Consider the following 17,417-nt stretch of genomic DNA (forward strand, 5'->3'; position numbering starts at 1 on the left):
TAAAAGAAATATTTGCTTACTAATTAGAATTTCTAATTCCATTATATGTATATCAAGTCTCAATCCGAATATAACCTTCATTATCAAAAAGGTCAAGATCATTTTAGATAACATTATTTTTTCCTTGGAGTTCGGGGAGACGCTTTTATGTCATTTTATGCTTTATCATTTGTAGACATAAAACAAGGATAGAAGAATCCTACATTACCGATATAACTTTTATTGTAACCACAGACTTCTATATATATAGAAATCTGTGATTGTACATGTAGATATGTTACGAACCGGAAGATAGGTTACGCTTTACCCCGAAAATATATTGAAGATTTAAAAAAAGTATTACATACAATTTGATTTCATTACTTCTTATCGTAAGTTACGATATCGAATATTATCATACGATTTTTTATATAGTTTGATAAAAATTTAATATTGATAAAAAGAGAAGCTTTTCTAATAAACCGCATAACCTCGAAATTTTTGCAAAGTTTATATTGGGTCATCTAAAAAGTATCCGCGGTTTTTTATCACTAGATGTGTGTTGATGGTCATATTTTTAGATGACCCAATATTATATTATTAATCTTCCTGTTTCAAATAAAGAACAATGAAGCTCACGGGGGTATTATACAAGCAACATATAGGTAGACAACTTAAAAAATTGTGGTATGTGAAACGAGAACGCAAAGTGAGTGATACCAAAACAGAAGGACAATTGTTGAAATTGGGAATTGAGGTGAAGGATCCCTTAGAAGTGATCAGTCCAAAACAGGAATTTTCAAAGTACTTTTTTTCTATAAAGTTTGCATTTTTTTTCAAATTCTAAACTGCATAAGATATTAATTATAAATTGTATTTTATACAAGGTTAAAGATAGAATTTTTGAAGCCAAGACCAATAGTATTTGACGAAACGCATCCTGACTGGAAAGCTAAAGCTTGCTTGGTATTTAAGGATAATAACGTTTTGCAAGAAGGATTTCGTCAAGCACAGACATTGACGAACACTGTATGTCTGTCGAACAGTTCTTCAAATTATATCCAAGATTTATTTCCAGATTTACCGGAACATGTGGACAACATAGCAAAAAGGTATATTAAATTATTTAATTTTAATTTTATATATATATATAAATAAATATATATATATATATAAAATATTTCTTGTCATTTTAGGATAATTTATACTTCGAATATATTTGATGCTCATCAAAAAAGACTACCAAAGAGGAAAGATTCTGAAAGACCTGCATGGGTGTTTCCTAGAGATTATGGGATAACTAATCGTAGAAAAATGTTAGTGAGTTAAGAAAGATTTAAGTATTATTTTTATACAGCAAAAATGCAAAAATACATTTACACACTTATTTCTTGAATATTTTTGCAGGCAGAATTTGTCTAGGAAATTTTTACAACTTTGCGAGTCCTTGTCGGGTCCAGAAATCGCACAGAAACGATGCATATTTTATAATGGAATCACAAAGTTAAACTTAGGTAGCTTACTTAGATAATTAAATATTGCAATATTTTAATATTGCATTCAACTTTATTCAAATAACATAAAAATGTTTTCTAGATAAGGAATCAGACCTTATTCAATTTACCCTAAGCTCAGATGTGACGGTCATGTCGGCAAATTCTCTAAAACCAATAGAAAATTCTAACAGCAATATGGAAATAGATATTCCGAATATGCAACCACTGCATTACACCATTGGTTTGGACAAGACAAATTTCTACAAAACTGAGGATATGTATCGTAAGTTTAATGCTGATTATTTTCTATATATATATATATATATATATATATATATATATATATATATAAAATATATATATATATATATATATATATAAAACAATATATTTCTAATATCATAAGTATATTAATAACAGCTGTCAGTTCAACTATACCTTGGATAAACGTCCACACTATTTTTGTGCATTACGATCCCATTCGTGTGAAAAATAAGACGGAATTACCTGTGACACAGAGTCAGATTTTTAGTCGCACTTTGATAAAAACGTACACCATGGCGGCGTCCTGTGCACGGCAAAAGTTTGGCTCATCCGTGAAAAAACTACCAGAACCTGTGACTGTGCAATGCATTCAATCAGATGGAAAGAATTATCACTTTTTCATATTTCAACTCAATTCGTTAGACGCCAATGACGTCAGTGTAAAGAACTTCTGGTGTCCTTTACCACCGTTGATGCTTTATGAAAAAGCTGAATATGATAATGGTAGACCAGTAGTCGAAGGATACAATCCAGAAGTATTCAGAAGAATACTTGCGCTTTACAGAAATGGAAATTAAATAAAATCTATTAAATTAAATAAAATTGTTAAAGGATTTTCTAATCTTTTCTATGAAGAATATTTTTATTTGTACCAATAACATACTATTAATATATATCATACCAGTCATCGTTATACAATGCTTAAAAGATTTTCAAAAAGCGTGCTTGGTTGCACATTCGGATTGATTTCTTTCGATTTTACGTGGAGACGATGATCCGATGGTGGTTTTATCAGAGTCTTCATAGAGGGATATGGTTTGGAGTAAAAGTATGTGTGACACAATGCCTGCAACAATAATTTCTTATTTTTATTTATGTTATGTCTATATCTTCTTTTGCTTTCTCTTTAATGAAATGTAAGTTATGGAAGAACAGTATAAAAATAATAATTACTAATAAAAAAATCGAGGATAATAGGGATCTTATAACTCTGTGTTATATACCTCATTATCTATATGTCATTATATAATTTTGTATATTACCTGTTCAGCTGTGAGACGTTTCGATGAATTGTAAATCAAAATTTGCCTGATTAGATCGATAGCTTCCGGCTGAGCATCTTGAATAATATTTTCCCATGATGTGCTTTTGTGATAAGGAAAGGTAATTTTGTTGTAATCCGGTAACGAAGTTAATTCAGGCCAGGATTCGGACGTAGGAGAACCCAGATACTTCAGAACAATGGCCAATTGTTCGATATCAGTTTCACCCTGCAATTACAAGCAACAGGATACTGCTATATGGATTAATAATTTATTTAATATAATGGAAAAGGAATTATTTACTGGAAATAATGGGGAAGTGTTCAACATTTCACCGAATATGCAACCGATCGACCAAATATCGATCGCAGACGTGTAATAACGTGCTCCATAGAGCAGTTCCGGTGCTCGATACCACCGTGTAGCGACTTGATGTGAATACGGCTTTGTACCGTCCTTCCACATCAATCTGCTTAAGCCAAAATCCGCGATTTTCAGGATACCCTTCTCACTGATCAACAAGTTCGCAGGTTTCAAATCCTAAAATGCGATTCCAAACTCTTTAACATTGTAAAAGATTCGGATTACATACATTTGAATCTGAATTATTTTTAAATAAAAAGTTGTGTACCCTGTGCATTATATTTTTACTATGCACGTACGCTATGCCCTCCAACAACATTTTCATGTACGTTTTAATTTGTGCCAGTGTCAAAGATATCTCGAAGTCTCTTAATACTTCCCAGAGACCTGTTGGCATATATTCAAACACCATTATGAAGTCTAAACCATTTGGGAAAGCATCTAATAATTCCACGATCTGCAAACAAATGGTAATGCATGCAAATTCCGTTGAATTAATTCAGAAAATTACAGTAAACGCTTTAAATATAATTTTTCCTTGATTTGAAGAAAGCTAAGAAGATATCAGATGAAAGAAAGTTTACATAGGGATGCTTAAGTCGTTGCAGACTTTTTACTTCGCGTATGATGGATGTCGGTAGACCACCCTCAATTTTTTTAATCAGGATTTTCTTTAATGCTACTTCTTGATCTCGAGATGAGTCGTGCGCTTTCAGGACTAAGCCTTGCGCTCCTTCACCGATTTGACCATTGATAATATATTTGTCCATATTCTATTTTATTCAACAATTCATATTATTAAAATTACGAATAATAAATATTTTTTATTACTCTTGTATAAAAATAGTCGCTTATATCAATCAATATAAATAATTAAACTATATAAAATAATTAAAAGTATATTTGTTAAATAATTAAAATATAATCAAAATTATTTGTTAATTAATTTATTGTTATTAATGATTATTATTGTAAATGTAATACTTAAATACATAATATTTTATATAAAATATAATCGACAGAAACTCAATATACTTACTTTTCAAGATTTTTTATTAAATATAAATATATGAAAGGAAGATTAACGTGATTATGTGAACTAAACACTTTTATGTAAAAAGAAAATTATCAGTGTACGATATGATTATCCTGCAGCGTGGAATAAGCATGCTTTACAGTTTCCATGGTTACCATTGTGGTACACTGTATTATCATACAATCGCTTCACAGCGCATGCGCGAATCTGTCAAAGATATCATATGTTTTATCATATTTCGTGATATGCGTCAAGCAAATTTTGCAGTCAGATGCACAGTGAAAGCAATTTTTCTTTAATTAACAATCTAAAAAAAGTTGACGATTGTGTGTTCAAATTGTTTAACTTTTTTTTTTCTGTAAACGATACATTTATACATTAAGTTACATAAGAAAATATTAACTATCCATAATCGAGCCAAAACGATATCGTCGAACAACGATGAAGCAACAGATAATTGATTCCAAAGCGAATCCTAGCTCAACCGGGGAAGCAGACGACTGTCTCTTCGAATATTTACACGCCGAGCTGGTCAATTATGTTTTGAGCAGATCGTCTAATGCTACGGGCACATCTAATGCTGCTTGCTCGTCTAATGCAGTGAGTAATCGATCATGACAAGAGTAACCCAGCAAATACCAAGTTACATGTAACGTACCTATTAATTATAATTTCCTATTCAACAATATAACTATAATCTAATATATTGTGTTATATTATAGTTATATTGTGTTGAGTAGGAAATTATAACTAACAAGTACATATAACTTACTTTTAGCTGAGAATAGTACATAGTCCTGTTATTTACCACAAAAAGAACTCTTTTTTTTTTATTTTCAATAGGAAGGTGAGGAGGAGCTCTCGCGTTTAGAATGGATGGGATTTAGCGTTGGATATAGAATTATTGAACGACTGACAAGAGAGTGGAGTAGGTTCAAGGACGAGCTAGACATGATCAAGTTTATCTGCACAGATTTCTGGTCTAGCCTGTATCACAAACAAATCGATAATCTCAGAACTAACCATCACGGAGTGTACGTGTTGCAAGACAATGCCTTTAGGTTGCTAGATAAAGTTGGTACGAGCAATAGTAAGCAATACCTCAAGGAGAGCCCTCGTCTATTGGCTTTCACTTGTGGCCTTCTCCGAGGTAGTTTAGCGAATCTTGGCATTATTAGCACTGTCACAGCAGAAACTACTACGTTACCAAGCTGCAAGTTCCATGTTCAAGTTCAAAAGATTTAATAGCCATTCTGGACGACTCAAGAAATAAGAAGGTACAGAAGTGTAAAAAGGTACATATATAGCAAATCTCTTATGTGAAATATAAGGAAATATGACTAGATATTCATCATACCATGTCATATTTTTATTGTATTTAGTGGAAAAAATATATTAATATTCCCAGGGATGAAACACTTTCTGATATTCATCTTGTATAATGTTTATATCCATTTGTAAACTATGCTCCGATCCCAAAATATAATGAAAAATAAAGAATTAATATGTCTACATTTATACAACGATTTTCGTTTCACATTTTTTTTTATTTTGTTCGTCTGTATTTTGTTCGTATTTGCATTTACATTGGTAAATATTCATAAAATTACTACAAAATTACTAGAAAGTATAACTTAAATATACTTAAAATGTATAAATGTGCCATAAAAGACATTAAGAAAAATCATATTAGTTTAAAAACGACATCTAGATAGATGTATAAATTCCATATTGACAATTCATTATGTATCGTAAATAATTTCCAATTTATACGAATGTAAGAATATAGCATCAAACACAATATTAAAAAAGAAGAAACTTCCTGACGTAATTAATTAATCTTAATTATCTATGAATATACACAATATAAATGACAATCTTGATCACATACAACATGTCAATCATCCTTAGTGATAAAATCAAAAATTTCGCTTCGACTTACAAGTCCGATTAAAGCATCATTGTCGTCTACAACCACAGCGTAAGATTCTTTTTCAAGGATACGCGACACTTTACCGATTGTCGTAGAAGCTATGATCTTTGTAAACTGTTTAGTCATGATTTTCTCAGCGAAATCAGTTCCATTCACCGTACCGGATATTAAATGAGATAGAAGAGCATCTAATGTGATAACGCCTAGCACTTTTGTTTCCTTCGCATCAGTTACTAACAATTGCTGAATGTGATTAGAGGATTTCAAAAAATCTATAACATTTTGACATGACATCCCTCTTAATAATATATGCTTCTTTAGTGATAACTTTGATACTGGTAAGTTCCACCACTTTTTATTTGCTTCTGTTGAAGGTTCGGACACCTGAAAGTAAATTGTAACTTAATAAATATTTAATATTTACAATAAATTTACGATATTCTAGAAGTATAATTTATAACTTTACCAAAAAGTCTCTAGCTTCCATCCATTGATCTGACACAAATTTAGTCATGTAATTTCTTATACTGTCCGGTAAGAGAACGACCAAACGTTTATCCGCAGACAAGTCTTTGGCGACTTTCAACGCCGCCGCGAGTGCTGCACCACTACTACCGCCACACAACAATCCTTCTTCCCTAATTAATTCTCGCGCCATTTTTAAAGATTCGTCGTCTTCAGTTTTTTGCCACTGATCAATCATTTTACGATCTAAAACGGTAGGAATGAAATCATAACCAATTCCTTCTACTTCGTAGAAACCAACGCTGTTTTCATTTAATTCAGGTGGTTCTGCCAAAATGCTTCCCTTAGGATCCACTCCGATAATTTTTACATTAGGCGATAATTCCTTCAATTTTCGTCCAATTCCGGATATAGTGCCTCCAGTACCGGCACCAAGTACCACATAGTCTATATTGCCGTCGCATTGCTCCCAAATTTCTGTTGCAGTTTGGTCATAGTGCGCCAATGGATTACCAGGATTTGTATACTATATGTAACATTTAATAGTATTTATATTAAAAATATAATTCATTAATTTAAGGATGTTTTCATTCTTTAATTTAAGAAAGATATTGAAATGAAGATATTGAATAAGGCACCTGATCTAAAATAATACTATTGGGTATTTCCTTTTGCAATTTTTGGGCCACACTGATATGCGCTTCCGGACTGTCCCAAGAAGCTTCAGTCGGTGTTCTAACTATATCTGCACCCAAAGCGCGAAGCACATAGACTTTTTCATTAGACATTTTCTCTGGCATCACGATGATGCATTTATAGCCCTTGACCACTGCGGCCATGGCTAGACCGATTCCAGTGTTTCCGCTTGTTGGTTCGATGATGGTATATCCCGGTTTTATTAGACCCTTTTTTTCCGCATCCGAAATCATTCTCTCCGCTATTCTGTCTTTGACAGATCCTCCGGGATTAAAGAATTCACATTTAGCGTCTGTATAACATATAAAAATTTTCTCATCAGATTTTTCTTATTAAAGAAAATTTCTATTCTATAAAATATAATTAATATAATATCAAATTTGTACTAACACATTTCACATTTGATCCCATGAGCCTTGGGAATTTTATTAAGTCGAACGAGAGGTGTCTGGCCAATTGTACTTAAAATGTTTGGCAATATTTTTTTACGATTTGGAAACCTAGAAAATAACGCAAACATGTTATTATACCTGTTAATATCTTACAATAACTATCTAAGTCATGTTTATTTGCATAGCTCACATTAGTTTATGGCAATATTTATGACAAATTTTATAATGTTCTCTTCTTGTTTCATGACAATGTAGTAATAACACATATTTGTGTAGTCTACTGATAAATTTTGATATCTATAAGCATGTGGTGAAATTTTTCTTCTGTTAAAATTAGCACAAGGCTGTAATGGATATTGTGCAATTGCGAAAAGATGTGTAAATTATATGGACAAAATTCTTTGTAAAGCTTTCAGTTATGATAAACTTACTCCGTTTGTTTCGTATGTGGCGAATTTTCCCCATTCACTTTATATGTACATTTAGATGGTCGGTCTGGTCGTATCAATTCCATTATATAGTCTTCTTTTGTTTATCAATCAAGTAAAAATTAGCTGTAATAAATTATAATAATATAAAAGATGTTTAAAAAAATCATTTATTTGGTAGATATATACTACACAACACTGAATATAAGATCTTAATAAACATAGACCAAAAATTCAACCGTTTCTGAGATATAAACATTTTTTTTTATATGTTAGCATCATGAATGATTTCTTAATGGCTTCAATGTGTTTCATGTGATGTTTATCTCAGTGTTTATAATATATCCTAAATGTCCATTCAATTTCCATAAATACTTCATAACAGAAGATTTCAGGCAGTTATAACTGTGTAATCATCAAATAATATACATCTGCCAGTTGATAACAAATGATTTATTGTTAGTGAAATTTTCTGTTATGAAATATATAAATGATGAAATATGAATATAGGAATTAAATGAGAAGCTAGAAATTGTAGAAGCTAGAAATAAATTATCCATAATGCTAACATACAAGAAAATGTTTATATCAGAAACAGTCAAGCTTTCGACCTATGTTCATTAAGATTGTTTTATACAGTATTGTATGTACTATCTGTCATATATAAATGCTGAATGATTTTTTTTAATACTTTTTATAAATTATATCTCTCAGATATTTAAAAAATATCTTAAATTTATAAATACATCTTGAATATTTAAATATCTTAAATATTTAATTATAATATCTTGGATATTTAAATGTGCATTTAAATATATCTTAAATACTTTAAAAGATATCTTAAAGCTTATATGTATTTTCGTTATTAAGTTTAACAGCGAGACATAAATATCAATGTGGAAATAAATAAGTTACTTCTTTTGCAATTTTTTTTCTTGTTTTTCTTGCACAATTAAATTCAAGTTCAAGAATGTTCTAGAAATAGAACTATATAGAAGAAAATGTGATAACCCAGAATCTGACGAAAACAGATTTGTTACAAACTTTGTCAGTAAATACTTTATCAGCAAAAATAACGAAATTTGTCATAAACATGATAGCAAATCGACTATGGAAAAAGCCGAGCAAACGCTACCATCTCGTGACTATTTAAATGATACACAATGATTTCAATTTACTTACCACTATTATCAGCGTTAATTGATATCAAGATTAATCTATAAAATTAGTATGCCGGTTCTTGCTGGATACAGAAGCACGCTTTATCACAGAACGCGAAGCTTAAAGCAAAATACAAATGTGAAATAAAAAGGGAAGCAAATATAAGATTCAAAATGTATCTAGGCTGTATAATATATCACGGTTGCGTTATTGATCACAATGGATCACAACCTAGACCGGAGTTGGACTGAAATGCACTGAAAATCGACTCATACACGTGATTATATTCTCCTTTATCTCCCAACCTTGAATTCTATATATCACATGATCATGTTCGACAGCTGAATTTCAAGCTTCGTCATCGATAGTCGGTTATGTCGGCACTACCGATTATCCATTCGTAAAATTTATCTACAGCTATCACTGAATCTTCAAACATGCTGTTTCCAGCTGTTTTCCGTTGTATTGACTGACGTAACCCGAAGTTACATCGATAGCACGCGATCATGCCGCCGAAGAAGAACGCCGGTGCCGCGAAGTCCAGCAAGGGAAAATCCTCGGAGGAGAGCAGCGGTGGGAAGACAGAGAAAAAAGGAGGAACTTCGGTGAAGGTGAGGATGTATTTTAACATATTTGGAATTTATCTGATAGCGACGTGTGTGTCATATGTAATCAGTCTTTCAATAATTGGTTACTCCAGTTACAAATGTTGTATATAAATAGACTTTTATTATTGACTGTTATGTCATTTACGTCATGCAATTATTTCCCTGAGCATAGGTTAGACATATCTTGTGCGAGAAACAGTCCAAGATATTGGAGGCATTGGAGAAGTTGAAGGCTGGTCAGAAATTCAATGAGATTGCGGCAACATACAGCGAGGACAAAGCCAGATCTGGGGTAACACAAAGAATATATTTATATTCTTTTGATATATGAATAATTGGAGAGGAAATGTATTATAAATCTTGCATTTTGTTAATGCATTATTTTAAAGGGTGATCTTGGTTGGATGACGCGAGGTTCCATGGTGGGACCTTTCCAAGACGCTGCCTTTGCATTACCAGTTTCTAGCCTGGGATCTCCAGTTTATACGGATCCACCGGTAAAAACGAAGTTCGGGTATCACATCATAATGGTGGAAGGTAAAAAGTAATCAAAAATAATTGCCAAAACTTTTTTAAACTCTTTTGTGAATACCTTGTCTTGTTACATATCTGATGGAGTAAATATATATTATATCATTTAGGTATTGATTTTTTAAACATCTGTGATACTTATTGTAATAAACATATCTTGAATTTTTACATGAAGAAAGTCAGGATAATTTAACCCGATAATATACTTGCCATAAATTGACATATAAAGTAAAATGATGTTTTTTAATAATAAATAAATTCGTCAAATTATTCATCCATAAATTTATTGCTATCTGAATATATATAATTAGTATAATATTTTAGGAATATATAATTTTTTAATAAAGTGAACTAATCTATAAATCTTGAACTGCAGTCTCTTTATTAAATATAATTTTTCATGTGTATCTATGATTATATCTAGGAATATAAATAGTGATATTTCCTGAAGTTACCATTCATAAAATTTCCATTAAATAATTTATGTTTTTTGGGCAAATGAGAGTATGGAAGTATTAAATACAATAAATAAGATGTTCTATATACTATTCAGTCGCTTCACTGGCGTGTCATATAGATGCGCTTTTGAACGTTGTAACTTTATAGATATGCTTAAACCTGCTCAAACCAAGATAAAGCTGTCATTGCTTAGTTTTTTTTCCATTATATACGAATATTAGGATTAGTGAAGCGAACATATTTCAAAAGAGACTCGTTATCTTCGCAAACCCATGGTTTCTTGTGATGACATGCCACGTCGTGCCAATTCACTCCATCGTTGTAGAATTGATTGAGGATTGCAAGGCAATTTTCAGGAGCGCCGCCCTGAAGAGCCTCACGATTATCAGGTTGCGGTTTGCCGATGCTAAAAATGTACATATTGTCCACAATAATTCTTGCGAGATACATACATTATTGTTTTTGTTATTTTGTGTCGTATATATTTGAGGAAGTTGAGTATTAGATATACCCTGAGTATTGATATGCGTGTACATACAGAGATCATTGATTACAGAACAGATAATAACAGGGATTTACACTGAATAGAAAAAGATCTAATCACAACCGTTCGACATCCTTGATCTCAATAATGAAAGTAGCATTTGTACTCTCTTGGCTCATCTTGATATAAGTATTCTAATAGGCGTTATTTTCACATACAAAATTACAGGTTGATATATGCTATAAGAATGCGTTATAATGCGAATAATAAGTCTTACCCGCCACTCTCAGACCAGTCATTTTGGCTACGATCGTTGGTCGGCGCGAGCTTCTGTAACTCGGCGGTCCAGAACCAGCCGTTGATATGAAGAGGCTGTAGATCCGGCCGGTCACAGCCTTTGAAATCACATAGACGACCGGAGGTCCAGATGTACTTTATGTTGTCTACAAGAGAAACGTTTCATTTCGTCATCCTTTGTTTTTGTTTCCACAAATACAGTCTCAACTTGCAGAATCATGCATACTTTGAACGATGTGGCTCTTGATGAACTCGTTCTCGGCGGAGGTTTCCAACGAAACCAGGTCCATACAACGTTGTCGGCAGAAGTTTCTACCAGACAGCCAATCTACCTCCTGTCCAGTTGTCCTCGAATCGGCCCATGAGAAGTAATAGCCTTTTCCATTGAATCGTCGATGGATGCTTCCTGTGAAAAACCGTAATTAGAAGATGAAGCAAATCAGATAGGCAATAGACAATAGGCCATAATCTTTATGAATATCTTTGAACGCGAGAGTTTACCGGGAAGAGTCGGAGTGAAAGTTACGAAATTAGTGTCAGTCGTGATGGTGACCTCAGGGGACCACAGTCACGACCTAGACATTGGCACCCGTATAGTATGCTGATTACATCGTCACTTTCTAAATAAAGAAAAAGAAAGTTTTTTATGAGGCGTGTCTTGGAACGCGTGGATAGGCTACGCCTAATGAATGAATAATCGGTTATCTGAGTTCCGTACATACCACATTCTTTCGTCTTAGAAGTCTAAAAGCTCGACGATGATGTTCAGATAGTTTTGTATTATGATTTAATTCTTCAACTATTAGATTTTTTATAAGATTTTTATATGGAATAGAGAAAACAAATTCATCTTATTTTAATAAAGATGAAAAATGAATAAAAATAGACAATTAAGAAAATAATATATAATCAAGGCGACTCCATAAAAGTCAACCACAGGTTGTTTATATTTATAATACGAGATATAATTTTAATTAAAATTTTAATGAAAGGAGTCTTTCAACTTATAAGTTGAAATTATTTCATTATCTTTAATAAAAATAGAATTTAAAAAACAGGAATAATTTAAATAAAACTTAATCTTTTTTGGGATATATTTAATATATTCTTCAAAGTAGAAAACTCGATTGATAAATCTTTTATTACGAATTATTTTGATTAATAATATAGCTTATCAGAATCTAGGAGCCGGAAGTTTCCTAAAAGATTTCTTATTCTTGATCAAAATCTGGGAACCGATTCCAAAAGATTTCAAGATTATATTCTTGGAAAAAAGGAAAATTTTATTTATCTACGAATTATCTTTGTTTACAATGTAGCTTAGAACCTGGACTGATTCCCAAAAGATTTTCCATTCCAAAGCAGATAAGCATGAACGTTCTAGCAATGATATATTATCACCATTTCGATCCAATCAAAAAACGATGAACATGAAAATGCCAACCGACATTCCGTACTACTTACGAGGACGAGGACATTTCCAATTCAAATGCGTTCGGGTTATACTGCTGTCGGTGTCATCGTCACACTTTCTATAACGAGCGTGAACCCAGAAAGACGCGAGGTATAAGGCTGGATGGGCACGTATAATTAGCCATGGTGTTAACTAACGATAGATCGATGTAAGAGGACGTGTTGGACGGGGATGGCTGAAGAGTTAAACAATGACCTCGAAGCGGACCGAGGCAGAGTAGGAAGTAAAAAATCAAAGTAGAAGGAGAATTCCGTCATAGGATTATGGGTCACGGCCTCTCTTTAATAATAAATATTGAAAATACTTTCTCTAGTTCGAGGTTTTCTTGGATAAACAATCTTCTTGGATAGTCAATTGTGAAGGGAAACAGGAATAAGGAAGACTCTCTCCAGCGTGAATCTTTAAGCATCGCGGGAACACATTACTTATCTAAGTAGAAGATCAACAAAGGTTCTCTAAATGATGATTTCTACGACCAATCTAGTAGCATAAAATTAATAATGACAACAGCAATTTCCTCTATCAGCCGAGAATAATACAGCATCAAATTAATTACTTCTAATTTTTAAACAATATTTTTAAAAATTAATTTTACACGTCATTTTTTTTCATTTCTCTCTCTTTCTCATTTCTAAGCAATATAGAAATTTAAAGGCTATACAAAGGATAAAAAATTTTTAATGTTTTTAGAAGTTATTTTCAAGTTCCTTAGCTAGATTAAAATAATGATACATAAATGTGCGAAAAGTAAACGATATAATTTAATTAGGTATGGTTTATTATTTTGATATACTATATAATTTTATAATTTCTTTCTAGATCAAAAAACTGCAAATAATATGGTCAAAATTTATATTTTATATTTTTTTGTTATGAAATGTTTAATTTATGTTATATAAATGTTTCCGCTACAGAACAAACTTGCGTTGACTTTTATGCTTTTTAATAATATTGACATAAAAATGGGACTTACTCTGCGCGCAAAGTGCTGGATTCGGTGATTCTAGAATTCGACCGCTGGGTTGTGGTTGAAATTGGGCAGAGGACAACGTCACCAAAGCAGTAAGAAGTATGAATGTTATCATTTTTCTTCTTTTTACGCCACGGTCACTAAAGAAATATGAAATTAATGTGCATGAATATAATTTCCATAATCCGTTCTAATTTAAAGAAATTTACATTTAGCCTATTGTGATCATTAGTGCTTTCTTCATTATCTGCGGATTTACATAAATGTCCGAACTTTCATGAAGAAGCAGAACTCTTAAACCGGTTTCGTGATGCCAAAATTATATAGGGTGGTACCTTATGCTCAATCAGCTTTTTTTTTGTGTGACATAAATACTTCAATTAGTGTCAGTAAATATTATTTTTCTTGCAAATAATAATATTAAAATATAATATCAATTATACAGAATCCATTCTCAATAATTTTACTGAATGTTAGATATAAATATTGCAATTTTTTAAATATTAATTACATTGATTAAAATTACTTTGTAATAATTTGATTAATTCGTAATAATTTGAAATTTAACATTTAATATTTTACATAGAATGATATAATAATTGAGGTAATCTAACTTCTTATTATAAATCATCAAAATATAATTTTAACTGCATAATTTACACGTTAAATTATTTACACGTTAAATTAATTTACCAATTTTCATCTGCGATCGAGTGCTTTCCTTGTTAAATTTACCTTTTTTTCTTGTAATTGATTGTAATGATTGAGCGGTTGAATGTCTCCACCAAAGAAATGTCAAAAGAACGAATATCCACTGTTGCCTTGCAGACGTTCTGCAAAGAACTGCAATGCCTTCTTGGCAGGCACCCCTATATATACACAAGGAGGACACGTCGTGTCAGTACTTTTACCACCCAGTGAATAACGTTTTCGAGAGACTCGCCCATCACGAAGACTTTGACGCTGTACGTTTCGTGAACCGCTCGTTCCCTCCCTTTCTTCCTCTCTTGTGTAAGGAGGACCATGCTTGGGCATGGAGACATATTTCCGATGATATTTCAAGTGATGCTCAAAAACTCTTCCGTCCTCGATACGGAAAGAACCTTTTCTCCAAAAAATACGGAATATTGGAACAGCCTTGTCTTAAAGAAAAAAAAAAAAAACTTTCCTTCTGTTATTGCCATGCGGCAGCAATCGCGCGAACATGAAAGCGGACAATACGCGTAATGACATTTGGATTGCAGAATGTACTTCTAAAAATAAAATGAATAGAACAGTTATTGCAACCACGAAGAGATTTAAAACCCAGAACCATTGCATCATTTGAATTTGATATGGTTCTAATTCCGAGTTCTTTGCGCCTTACGATAGTTTCTAAACACACAATTATTCGGATGTCTGCTTTCGATTTTCACTTATTTGTATGTTAATTAAACTGTGAATAATTATTCATATTGAATGTAGTCAATATTTAATGAATGCGTGCAAAGTTGACGTATACATTGACTATATCATTTGGAAATGCCTTAAGGTCGCAATATATCTAATTTTTTTTCATGTTACTGTGTTTATCCATTTATAATCATAAGTGATTCATAGATTTTTTTATGCCGAATTCTAATCCGTAGTCAAAATTACTTCATCACATCAGATTTATGAGATATTTTAATCTAAAAATGCCGAAATAGGCCTTTTTGGCCTTTTGAATTCGAATATCTCGGAAACTTGACGCGATGGAACAATTTTGGTTATGGATTTGATTTTAACATGTCGAAAACTTTCAGGATTATATACTGCTATTTTTAGGTAAAAAAAATTTTGTACTCCTCTGTGTAATTAATGGTTATTTCTCATTACATTGACTGCGTTCAGCAGAGAAAACTAATCTGCAGTTAGTGCTTAGTGGTTCTTTAATATGATTTTTGCCTTTAGTTTTTCGCAGAATCCAAGTATATGTATAGGAATCAATTATATTAAAGAATCATTAAGTGTTAATTGATGATATAATTTTTTTCGCAGCGCCATACATCCCAATAAAAAAGTCCAATAAAAAAACAAATTTTGAAGACTTTCAAAAGTCGAGAGTCTGAAGATAATATATAATTTCTCTAAAATAATTCAAGAGAATTTTCTACTGAAACATTAATTTTCACATTTCAAAACAAAATTATTCTTTAAAGTTCAATTTTCGCAGATTATATGAAAAGTGGAAAGTAAAATCTTTGTTTGCCAATGCTGAGTGAAAGGGGAGTAAAGTACACGAAAGCATGAAAATTGAAATAACGCTGCGTCAAAAGTTCTCGGAAAAAGCATACATTCCGCAATACCCGCAAATATGTAGAATTGATTAACGGCACGATCATGTTTGCATGTTTGTTCAGCAGGACCGTTTGACTGCGTTTGACATGATGACTTTGCGAGAAAACGTAGACTTTCGCTAACACGCCCGTTGAATTTTAAGCGGTTCGTCCAGACATTTTTATGGGACCATCAAATAAATGTTAATGCGCGTGATTGGCTTGTGTGAGCTTCATTCTTAGATCCTGAGAATTTTTCGTTGTGTGAACATTTAATTTCTGCAAATTCTCACTCTACAAAAATTCAATTAGAATTAGAATAAAAATTTAGAATTAGAATAAAAATGTTACTTATTGAAGTTGTCTGTATGAACTTAAACTCAGAAATAATTTTAAAAACAAGATATTTGAGTTTCTTTTTTTAGAAAAGATAATTTGAGTTTCAAAAAACGATTAAAAATATATAGACATATTGGCGCTAATTTCAATGTCTTTTGTTATCAAATAAAATTGACCATTGGCTTTCCTTTGTCTCTCGATTGATGCGCTTAAATAATATACATGATATAACATCATGTAAGACAAGATATTAGAAATCAGGGACTCAGATCGAAATAAAATTTCAGTCCGGTTACAGTCACGGTCAGAGGTTGTATTCAATTTTCGGTTTCAGTCCGGTTCTGGTCTTTTTATCGGATTACGATTTCGATCTTTTTCGATCCCGGATCGGAAAAGTCCGAAATCCAAGCGATTTCAGCTCTTTTATTGACAACGGTGACCGTACCTATTTACATTTCAGTTTTTTTTTTGTTATGATTATGGATATGATTTATTGTAGAAAAAGGTATAATATAATAAGCATAAATTGCATATAAAAATTCACGTTTATTGAAAGAAACATTTTTTAAGGGAGTCTTTTATACATTTGAGAGCCGATTTTAAAGGTATTTTTTAAGAATTTTTTTAATGAATAAAAATTTAAGTATACTTCAAAAATAATAACAGATGTAGAAAGTGCATACATGTAAAAAAATTTTTTTT

At 31.9% G+C, this 17,417-nt stretch overlaps 6 protein-coding genes across 11 annotated transcripts; 3 read left to right on the top strand and 3 right to left on the bottom strand.

The window, feature by feature from the left end:
- Positions 1-44: 44 nt before the first annotated feature.
- Positions 45-3,419, top strand: mRpL37 (mitochondrial ribosomal protein L37). Of its 4 annotated transcripts, none has more exons than XM_087409199.1 (7): positions 45-371; positions 561-783; positions 867-1,091; positions 1,176-1,295; positions 1,387-1,493; positions 1,576-1,758; positions 1,896-3,419. In XM_087409199.1, exons 2-7 carry the CDS (start codon positions 608-610, stop codon positions 2,315-2,317), a joined length of 1,233 nt encoding a protein of 410 aa, XP_087265325.1. In that variant the 5' UTR covers positions 45-371; positions 561-607; the 3' UTR covers positions 2,318-3,419. The 4 variants fall into 4 exon arrangements, with proteins under 4 accessions (XP_087265325.1, XP_087265324.1, XP_087265327.1 ...); XM_087409198.1 differs by having other exon boundaries at positions 604-783; positions 1,896-2,361; XM_087409201.1 differs by having other exon boundaries at positions 45-336; positions 604-783; positions 1,896-2,361.
- On the bottom strand, positions 2,431-4,303 carry LOC105153348 (cyclin-dependent kinase 20). The gene is made up of 6 exons (XM_011068119.2): positions 4,185-4,303; positions 3,730-3,918; positions 3,414-3,602; positions 3,086-3,322; positions 2,783-3,010; positions 2,431-2,586 (listed from the first exon to the last, which is right to left on the bottom strand). The coding sequence occupies exons 2-6, from the start codon at positions 3,913-3,915 to the stop codon at positions 2,431-2,433; spliced, it is 996 nt and encodes a 331-aa protein (XP_011066421.1). The 5' UTR covers positions 3,916-3,918; positions 4,185-4,303.
- Positions 4,304-4,387: 84 nt separating this feature from the next.
- On the top strand, positions 4,388-5,704 carry Trs33 (trafficking protein particle complex subunit Trs33). The gene is made up of 2 exons (XM_011068116.2): positions 4,388-4,781; positions 5,025-5,704. The coding sequence occupies exons 1-2, from the start codon at positions 4,623-4,625 to the stop codon at positions 5,424-5,426; spliced, it is 561 nt and encodes a 186-aa protein (XP_011066418.1). The 5' UTR covers positions 4,388-4,622; the 3' UTR covers positions 5,427-5,704.
- A 3-nt stretch (positions 5,705-5,707) lies between these two features.
- Cbs (cystathionine beta-synthase) lies at positions 5,708-9,417 on the bottom strand. 2 transcript variants are annotated; one of them, XM_011068117.2, is made up of 6 exons: positions 9,278-9,417; positions 8,099-8,221; positions 7,666-7,775; positions 7,218-7,567; positions 6,581-7,105; positions 5,708-6,498 (listed from the first exon to the last, which is right to left on the bottom strand). In XM_011068117.2, exons 2-6 carry the CDS (start codon positions 8,179-8,181, stop codon positions 6,079-6,081), a joined length of 1,488 nt encoding a protein of 495 aa, XP_011066419.1. In that variant the 5' UTR covers positions 8,182-8,221; positions 9,278-9,417; the 3' UTR covers positions 5,708-6,078. The 2 variants fall into 2 exon arrangements, with proteins under 2 accessions (XP_011066419.1, XP_011066420.1); XM_011068118.2 differs by lacking the exon at positions 9,278-9,417 and adding an exon at positions 7,858-7,964.
- Positions 9,396-10,573, top strand: LOC105153345 (peptidyl-prolyl cis-trans isomerase NIMA-interacting 4). The gene is made up of 4 exons (XM_011068115.2): positions 9,396-9,533; positions 9,707-9,867; positions 10,037-10,156; positions 10,254-10,573. The coding sequence occupies exons 2-4, from the start codon at positions 9,763-9,765 to the stop codon at positions 10,410-10,412; spliced, it is 384 nt and encodes a 127-aa protein (XP_011066417.1). The 5' UTR covers positions 9,396-9,533; positions 9,707-9,762; the 3' UTR covers positions 10,413-10,573.
- Positions 10,574-10,756: 183 nt separating this feature from the next.
- Positions 10,757-15,244, bottom strand: LOC105153344 (hypothetical protein). Of its 2 annotated transcripts, none has more exons than XM_011068112.2 (5): positions 14,815-15,244; positions 14,083-14,219; positions 11,862-12,041; positions 11,616-11,781; positions 10,757-11,260 (listed from the first exon to the last, which is right to left on the bottom strand). In XM_011068112.2, exons 2-5 carry the CDS (start codon positions 14,192-14,194, stop codon positions 11,059-11,061), a joined length of 660 nt encoding a protein of 219 aa, XP_011066414.1. In that variant the 5' UTR covers positions 14,195-14,219; positions 14,815-15,244; the 3' UTR covers positions 10,757-11,058. The 2 variants fall into 2 exon arrangements, with proteins under 2 accessions (XP_011066414.1, XP_011066415.1); XM_011068113.2 differs by lacking the exon at positions 14,815-15,244 and adding an exon at positions 14,289-14,770.
- Between the last annotated feature and the right edge of the window lie 2,173 nt (positions 15,245-17,417).

The sequence above is a fragment of the Acromyrmex echinatior genome, chromosome 9 (genome assembly GCF_024713525.1).
Source record: "Acromyrmex echinatior isolate Ae372 chromosome 9, ASM2471352v2, whole genome shotgun sequence".
NCBI lineage: Eukaryota > Metazoa > Arthropoda > Insecta > Hymenoptera > Formicidae > Acromyrmex > Acromyrmex echinatior.

Excerpts from the sequence above, each read along its gene's own strand:
- mRpL37 (XM_087409199.1), top strand. The coding sequence starts at position 608 with ATGAAGCTCACGGGGGTATTATACAAGCAACATATAGGTAGACAACTT. Across the intron at positions 1,296-1,386 it reads ATAACTAATCGTAGAAAAAT|GCAGAATTTGTCTAGGAAAT; the intron begins GTTAGTGAGTTA and ends ATATTTTTGCAG. Across the intron at positions 1,759-1,895 it reads CAAAACTGAGGATATGTATC|CTGTCAGTTCAACTATACCT; the intron begins GTAAGTTTAATG and ends TATTAATAACAG.
- LOC105153348 (XM_011068119.2), bottom strand. The coding sequence starts at position 3,915 with ATGGACAAATATATTATCAATGGTCAAATCGGTGAAGGAGCGCAAGGC. Across the intron at positions 3,323-3,413 it reads GTAAAAATATAATGCACAGG|GATTTGAAACCTGCGAACTT; the intron begins GTACACAACTTT and ends ATCGCATTTTAG. Across the intron at positions 2,587-2,782 it reads AACGTCTCACAGCTGAACAG|GCATTGTGTCACACATACTT; the intron begins GTAATATACAAA and ends TTATTGTTGCAG.
- Trs33 (XM_011068116.2), top strand. The coding sequence starts at position 4,623 with ATGAAGCAACAGATAATTGATTCCAAAGCGAATCCTAGCTCAACCGGG. Across the intron at positions 4,782-5,024 it reads CTGCTTGCTCGTCTAATGCA|GAAGGTGAGGAGGAGCTCTC; the intron begins GTGAGTAATCGA and ends TATTTTCAATAG.
- Cbs (XM_011068117.2), bottom strand. The coding sequence starts at position 8,181 with ATGGAATTGATACGACCAGACCGACCATCTAAATGTACATATAAAGTG. Across the intron at positions 7,106-7,217 it reads ATAGTATTATTTTAGATCAG|TATACAAATCCTGGTAATCC; the intron begins GTGCCTTATTCA and ends TGTTACATATAG. Across the intron at positions 6,499-6,580 it reads TGGAAGCTAGAGACTTTTTG|GTGTCCGAACCTTCAACAGA; the intron begins GTAAAGTTATAA and ends ATTTACTTTCAG.
- LOC105153345 (XM_011068115.2), top strand. The coding sequence starts at position 9,763 with ATGCCGCCGAAGAAGAACGCCGGTGCCGCGAAGTCCAGCAAGGGAAAA. Across the intron at positions 9,868-10,036 it reads AAGGAGGAACTTCGGTGAAG|GTTAGACATATCTTGTGCGA; the intron begins GTGAGGATGTAT and ends CCCTGAGCATAG. Across the intron at positions 10,157-10,253 it reads AGGACAAAGCCAGATCTGGG|GGTGATCTTGGTTGGATGAC; the intron begins GTAACACAAAGA and ends ATTATTTTAAAG.
- LOC105153344 (XM_011068112.2), bottom strand. The coding sequence starts at position 14,194 with ATGATAACATTCATACTTCTTACTGCTTTGGTGACGTTGTCCTCTGCC. Across the intron at positions 11,782-11,861 it reads CAAGAGCCACATCGTTCAAA|ACAACATAAAGTACATCTGG; the intron begins GTATGCATGATT and ends TTTCTCTTGTAG. Across the intron at positions 11,261-11,615 it reads GACTGGTCTGAGAGTGGCGG|CATCGGCAAACCGCAACCTG; the intron begins GTAAGACTTATT and ends GTACATTTTTAG.